This window comes from Pongo abelii, chromosome 13, assembly GCF_028885655.2.
Source record: "Pongo abelii isolate AG06213 chromosome 13, NHGRI_mPonAbe1-v2.0_pri, whole genome shotgun sequence".
Classification (NCBI taxonomy): domain Eukaryota; kingdom Metazoa; phylum Chordata; class Mammalia; order Primates; family Hominidae; genus Pongo; species Pongo abelii.
In genome coordinates, this window is record NC_071998.2 from 122,214,365 (window position 1) to 122,221,778 (window position 7,414).

At 54.2% G+C, this 7,414-nt stretch overlaps 1 protein-coding gene across 1 annotated transcript; it reads right to left on the minus strand.

The window, feature by feature from the left end:
* Nucleotides 1-5,517: 5,517 nt before the first annotated feature.
* Nucleotides 5,518-7,414, minus strand: QRFP (pyroglutamylated RFamide peptide). Its single transcript, XM_063714099.1, has one exon. It carries the CDS (start codon nucleotides 6,177-6,179, stop codon nucleotides 5,769-5,771), a length of 411 nt encoding a protein of 136 aa, XP_063570169.1. The 5' UTR covers nucleotides 6,180-7,414; the 3' UTR covers nucleotides 5,518-5,768.

The window sequence follows — 7,414 nt, forward strand, 5'->3', positions numbered from 1 at the left end:
TCCTTGGCAGATTGCCTCGGCCTGTGATCCTGCCCTGTTGTTCTGAGCCTGTGTGGTGGCGGGGCCGGGATGTAGTGGGTTCTGGTTTCCCGATGGGGTTGTGGCCTGGCATCAGGTCTTACAGAGCAGAACGGTGGCAGGTTGCCCCCAGCTGCCCAGGGCCTCTGCGGCCTGGGTGCCCACAGCCATCTTTCAGGCACTTGCCCTGCTATGCTCGGACCCTTCCTGTACCCTTGGCACTTACCTGCCGGCAGCCTGGCCCCACCGGCATCACTGGGAGTGGGCTGTGCCACCATGCAAGCCACATCTGACTGGCGGTGTCAGGCTGTCGCAGCGACGTGGAAGTGCAGTGAGGAGGTCACGTCCTGTGCTTCTTGCTGGCTGAGGGCAAATCCCTCCCCACGTGCGCCTGTTCTCTCTCCACCTTTCCGCCCTAAGCCCCCAGGTGCCCTTACTCATGCATGTTCCTTGAGCCAGGTGTCTTAGATCTTTGTGTGGATGAGGAGGAGCGGAGGTGTGCTGGCCTTCAGGGCCTGGGAAGGCCATCCCAGACTGAGCCCCACTGCCCTTTCCCAGCTCAGTCCCCACCGAGCTGACAACTTGGAAAGGGGCGGTTGGGAAGTGAGTAGCACCCTCTGATAATGATACTGATCAGGCCAGCAGGTTTGTCCGGGGTGCAGATCGTGCTCAGCAGAGCATATGAAAATCACAGCTTGGTGAAGCTCCACTTGAGAGACCTGGAGTGAGACTGCTGTGCGGCGGGTGACAGGTGGAACTCCAGCCGGGCCGGGGCTGGTGGAGCCCAGTGCGAGCAGTGCCAGGCACCAGATTCTCCCCCTCATTTCACAGGGACAAAACCAGGCTGGGGCCCCCAATTTCCTTGCCGGTTGAACCATAGCTGGCCACCAGATCACCAAGCCTGGGGCTTCTCAGGGCTGTCCTTTGAATGGCTACTTCTCCCAGGTCTGAATGAAGACATAGGGCAACTCTGGTGACAGCCACAGCTGGCGGCCGCTTCCTCGTGTCAGATGTGGACGGTCACCCCGCCCTCCCAGCGCTAAGCGCTGAGGCTGCGTGTCCCGAGTCGGCTCCTGCACGTGAGGCCAGTTGGTCACACTGGGCCAGTGTGGAGGAAGACGCCTCTCATCTCCCAAATGGGGATCTTTCATAGGTGTCACCCGAGCTTATAGAGCTTAGTTTAGTCTAGCCATTCTAAGACAGTGGTTTCTTAACCTTTTCTAGGTCACAAAACCTCCTGAGAACCTAATGAAAACTGGATCCCAGCCCCAGAAAAATGCACCTGTGTGCACACACCCAGCAGTTTCCAGGTCATTTCGAGTCCTGCCTTCAAGGTCCATTTTTATTATTTACAAAACACCAGCCTAAGGTATTAGACATTTTCTTAAAAGGCCAGGCAAGGTGGCTCATGCCTGTAATCCCAACACTTTGGGAGTCTGAGGTGGGTGGATTGCTTGAGGCTGGGAGTTCAAGACCAGCCTGGGCAACATAGACCCCATCTCTACAAAAAATACAAAAACAAGCTGGGTATGGTGGCATGTGCCTGTAGTCCAGCTACTCAGGAGGCTGAGGTGGGAGGATTGCTTGAGCCCAGGAGGTGGAGGCTGCAGTGAGCTATGATCGTGCCACTGGATTCCAGCTCCAGAGTGAGACCCTGTCTCAAGAAAAAATTTTTTTTTCTTTTTTCTTTTTTTTTTTTTTGTCTGCAGAGTTTCTCTCTTGTCTCCCAGGCTGGAGTGCAATGGCACAATCTCTGCTCACTGCAACCTTTGCCTCCTGGGTTCAAGCGATTCTCCTGCCTCAGCCTCCCGAGTAGCTGGGACTACAGGTGTGCACCACCAGACCCGGCTAATTTTTGTATTTTTAGTAGAGACGGAGTTTCACCATGTTGGTCAGGATGGTCTCGATCTCTTGACCTCATGATCCGCCCACCTTGGCCTCCCAAAGTGCTGAGATTACAGGCGTGAGCCAGCGCGCCCAGCCCACCACTTTTTTTTTTTTTTTTTTAAGACAGAGTCTCGCACTGTCGCCCAGGCTGTAGTGCAGTGGCGCGATCTCAGCTCACTGCAAGCTCCGCCTCCCGGGTTCATACCATTCTCCTGCCTCAGCCTCCCAAGTAGCTGGGACTACAGGCGCCCGACACCACTCCCGGCTAATTTTTTGTATTTTTAGTAGAGACGGGGTTTCACCATGTTAGCCAGGATGGTCTTGATCTCCTGACCTTGAGATCCACCCGCCTCAGCCTCCCAAAGTGCTGGGATTACAGGTGTGAGCCATCGCGCCCGGCCAAGCCCACCACTTTTTTTAATGAGAAAGTTTTTGTTACTGTCCTCCTCTGACAGGTAAGGAAGCTTGAGAGGCTCAGAGATGTCAAGCAGCTCGGCCAAGGTCACACAACATGTACCAGCTGGTGCCTACCACGGCAGCCTAATTAGTAGACAGTGCAGACAGCCCCAACAGGACCAGGAGAGAACTGTGCCCAGGGCCGGATTCCTCCCTCCACAGTGGAAGAGAAGCAGCCAAGTATTACAGCCAGCCCATCTCCTTGGGCCGCAGACATCATTTCAGGAGGCCTTCCTAAACGGAGTGCCCTGGGGAAGCAAACTCTAAACGTCCTCGTACAAGAAGACATTAGGTGAGACCAGGCTGACCACGGTGTCCCTGTCAGCACTGCCCTCGTCCCTGGGGGTCACCTAATGTCTTGCTCCCCTGCCCCCACACTCCAGTTGATATCACTGCTGTGATCAGGGAAATCTCTGAGCTCTTTTTCTGGGAGGGCATTTCCGAGGGGCCAAGGAGCTGCCGATTGGAGGAGCACCAGCAGCACAGGGCATGCCCCCGCTCCCTGCCCAGAAGCTGGAAAGTACCGTGTCAGGTTAGGGGTCTTCAGTGAAATCTGTCAAGCAGCATCTTTGGCACTGGGGCAAAGTTAGGACGAGGTGGCTTCCCTCTTGATTACTACAGCAGCTGTCTATGGCTGACTATCCCCAGGAGCCTGTTTTGTTTGGAGTTTTTTCTTAAATATTTTTATTAATATTTCAAACATACAGGAAAAGACAAATATTTTCCATTCATCTTGATAGCTAAATACCTTTAGATCTACACACCAAGATGAAGACCGCCTTGTGTCTTGGATAAATGTAACGAGCAGATGCTGGCAGCTTGCAAGTGCTCTGGGCTGGAGGAGTTGGAACTGCCGGGCCAGGCGGAGTGAGCCAGCACCGCTCAGGGGAGCTTCATCTCTCTGATTCCAAAATAAATGTTTTCTGGAGTCTCACCTTCACCCTCCTGGAGAGGGGTAATCTTACCTGTGGAGGAGAGAGCCCCTCCGAGGGCCGAGGGGGCGCTGGGGTGGCATGAGAGGCCCAAAGACCTTGACAGACACGGTGGGCTTGGCAGAGGGGCACGGGATTAAAGAGGAGGCTTAGCCAAGCCCAGCGGGAGTTGATTTGACAGCAGTGCCCTTAGCAGCTTGATTGTTCGGATTTTCAGGGCTATTGAGCTCAAGTGTACAAGCAAACTGGAAAGAATAGCTTTGTTGGGTTTTTTAAAATGATAAAAGCATAATGACAGCATATCCACTGCTTTGAAGGCATCCCCCACCCCCGTGTTCTTTATCTCAGGTTTCTCCATCAAGGTTAATCTAATCCTGCTAAATTAACAACCAGCCAGTGCATCCCCAAAGAGCCTGTGGAAAGTGCAGGATGGCTCAGCCTTGGTGTTCTCTATAAAGTACTGGCCGTGGGTGGCTCCTTGCTCAGGGTGCAGAAGTTGGCAAGTGACGAGTGGCCAGGGGACCTTGCGTCAGGGCGTCCCTTTGCCTTCAGCCTGCTGTGTTTCACCCGGTCTCTGGCGAGCACATCTCTGGCTGCTTTGCGTGAATGAGCCAAGGGAGGGATAGATCTAGCTTAGTGGCTCCCCCTCCCTTGAGCCAAGCAGAATGGGGTGCGTGAGCACACCTGCGGTGAATGAATCTGTCCGTTCACCCTGTGCCAGGGCCATCCTTACAGCAAGGACCCCGGGGATGTGTCCGTCCCCATCAGTGTCGTGTTAGCAAGCGGTGATGACATCCCTTTGCAGGAGGCATCCTGAACCGCTCCGTCCTCAGACAGTGGCAGAGCCCAAGAGAACAATGTGCCCCCCCCGACCCCCACCAGCCTCAGGAATCATTGTCTTGTCCCCATCACAGCAGCCCTAAGACTCAGGGCACATGCACCAAGCCTGGGGGGCTAGTTTCTGTGTGGGAAGCGGTGGGGAAGCGGTGAGGAGCTCCTGGAGAAGGCGGCTGCTTTCATACTGGGTGATGTTCTGACTCCAGTGTTCTCTCCCATCTCAGCACCCATTCTGCTCCCCAGTCAGGTTGGTTCTTTGTGGCTCAGATCTGTCACCCCTTAATGAAGTGGCTTTCTGGCTGCCAAGGATTGAGAGCTGCTACTGAGGAGTATAAGTCACTAATAGCATGGAAAACACTGTGAAATACTCCAAGGTGCCAAGCTGGGCCCAGCCCAGTGTGGTTCTAAAAGGCTAATAAAAATCCACCAATTAATTGTGACAGCTCAATGGGAAATTATTCAATTGTGAACAGGGGCAAGCTGCAGCTCTAGAGGAGGAGGGGAGGGGTTGCCATAGTAACATCAATGTAAGTTCTCATCTCAGCAGCGGAAGCCAGCCCAGTAGTGAGCAGCATCCGACCGCCGCCTCTGACACGGGATGGGATGCAGGAGACACCAAAGGCACGTTTGAAATGGATGCTTTGCCTGGCCCCAGGCCTGCAGCCACTCCCGGCTGAGCGTGGGCTCTCCCCGGGGCAGAGGAGTTGTTTTCCGAATGTTCCTTGCTCTTAGGAAACCTGGGAAGGAGCAGCCGAGTGGAAGTGAAAAGCACATGTACTGTGTTCCTCAGCCCCTTTGACCGACTGCCAGTTACGGGGATCTAGAGGAGGGGTGTTTGGGTCCAGTCAACAGGAGCTCCATCTCCCTAAAGGCAAGGCACCCAGAACTCAGACTATGGGAGAAGCCAGCATTCCAGTATGGTTTTGCAGTTGTCACAACTTTTATTTGAAAAGGTACACACGACATACTCTGATTTTGAACATGTGAAATGCAACCTTGCTATAGCAAAAACGGATTCCTTCCCAATGCATCTCCCAGGAGACTCCTGGCCAGGCTAACACTGGGCCGCGGAGAAGGGCTGCGGTCAGAGGGAGAGGCAAACCACAGCAGGGGCTTCTTGCCAGGGGGATCTTGTGCTCATAGCATGGAGAAGGGGATCGGGTTCTTTTTTCCCATTTTTAACTTTCAGAACTATCCTCTGTACCCAGTGGAATGCACTCATTTGCACTCTGATGTCACCCGCAGTCGTCTCTATAGAGACTGTCACAACTTTGATTACCCAACTATAAGCACTCAGCCTGCTGCCTCGCTCTGCTATTCACACTCATGGCCCAGCCACAGCCTCAGCTCCGTGCTGCTGGGGCCTGGGGGCTGCTCGGAGTCAGAGCCCCAGGGGAAGAGAGAGGCTGGGACGACCGAGGCTCCAAGACAGCCTCCTTTTTGACACTGCCTAGTTTTTTGCTTCAGCAGTTGGAAATCAAAAGTAAGCACACACCTAACCTGTCCTACCGTGGATCATTGATCGTAACCATGCCTACATCATCTGGATGTCGTGGTCTTTGAGACTGGGGGAGAAGGCAGGAGTGAAGACAATGGGGGTGAGTCCAAGAAGCAAATCCTTCCAAGGCGTCTGGCCCTTCACCGCCGACCGAAGCGGAAGCTGAAGCCGCCTTTCTTCCTGCTGTAACCATTGAGCTCCTCAGCCAGGTTCCGTAACGGGCCGCTGGCCTTCTCCCCCGCAGCAGGGAGGAAGCCGGTGGCCTCACTGCCTTCGTCCTGCCTCCCGAAGCGGAATCTGCAGCCAGCATGCTCTCTGCCCGAAGTCTGCAGCCCCCTGGCTATGACAAGCAGGGCCTGTGGCTGTGAAGCTCTCAGCCACCGAGAGGAGCCCCATACAGAGTGGGGTCGGGGCCCCGTGGCCAGGTCAGCCCAGCATTCTCCGGCTCCGAGGCCACCGGTGTTGTCTGTGGGCTCTCTTCTGTCCAGTAGAGGAAAGCAGGTGCCCAGCGGCAGGAAGAGGAGGTAGACCAGGGGGTAAGGCCGTACCATCTGACCCAGAGGAAAGAGAGGCAGAGTTACAGGCTGCACATGTGGCCAAGTGCAACTCACCAAAATGTTTCCCTGGGACAGGCCGCCATCACAGATGTGAGCAGGGGGCTCAGCTGAGCCTGGCTTCCAAGCAGTGCTGGGACTAGGCCACTGTTTTATTAGCAGGATCAGGAGGTGATCGTACCAATTAGGCCGATTCTTCTGCAGTCCCCACAATCTGCCTGCCTGGGCAGCTTAGCACTGTAAATCCACCGCTGCTGGATGGCAGAGCAGTGCCCAGGCGGCCCTGGGACAGTCAGCGAATTTATGCTCATTTTTCTCTTATTATAAAATGGCCATATCATTGCAGAGCCATGGAGTGGAAAGTTAAAAGCATCCATCTCCCTTAGTTTTCAACTTGATAATAAATGGGTCTAGCTATGCTGTTTAGCTGGGACATCCTGCTAATGCCTCTTTCACCTTGGAACGAGTTGCTCCTGAAAGCCAGAAACAGATTGGATGGTCCTGGCCTAATTTGGACACCCACCTGGGAAGAAGCGTGTGGATGCCGCTGGGGCCTGGGCACCGTAGGTCTGCCAGGCTCTGAGCTAAGAGCTCACACGTGATTGTACTTCATCTTCATAGTACTCCTGCTTGGTAGGTCCTGCCAGTCCCACTTTTTCAGGCAACAAAACTTTCAGAAAAACTGAGGTTGTGCACAGGCCACACAGCCAGAAAGTGGAGGCTCTGAATTCTTGATTCTAATGGCCGGACGGCTTCTTCAAGAAGCATACATATCTGCTAGGTCCTCCCAACCCTCCTGTTTCACAGGGGTGGCGTCGGGCTCAAACAGCTGAGGTGACTTGCCCCAGATCTCATGGCCTTATCAGTGCCAGAGCTAGAGTTCAATCCCAGATCTAACTGGGCTTGACTCAGGAAGGCGTGCCCTAACTCCCTACTCTACTCCACATGGCACTCGGGGGATCTGAAACCCAGCCTCCTGGAATGAAACTGCCTTGGTAACACTTGCTCCCTTGTCTGGCAAAGGAAGCCTTTTTGACAATGACCACGGGGGAGCTGGAGCTGGCTTGGCCTCTGCTGAGTCAAACTGAGGCTAGAATAGAGAGCACCGGTCCCGGAGAAGACAGTACAGGAGTCCCCAGACCCCTTTCCAGAAATGGCTCCCTTGAACACATTTCAAAGAAGCGAGCTCAGCCAGGAAGCTTTTAAAAAAATAATAAATGCAACCCCACTTT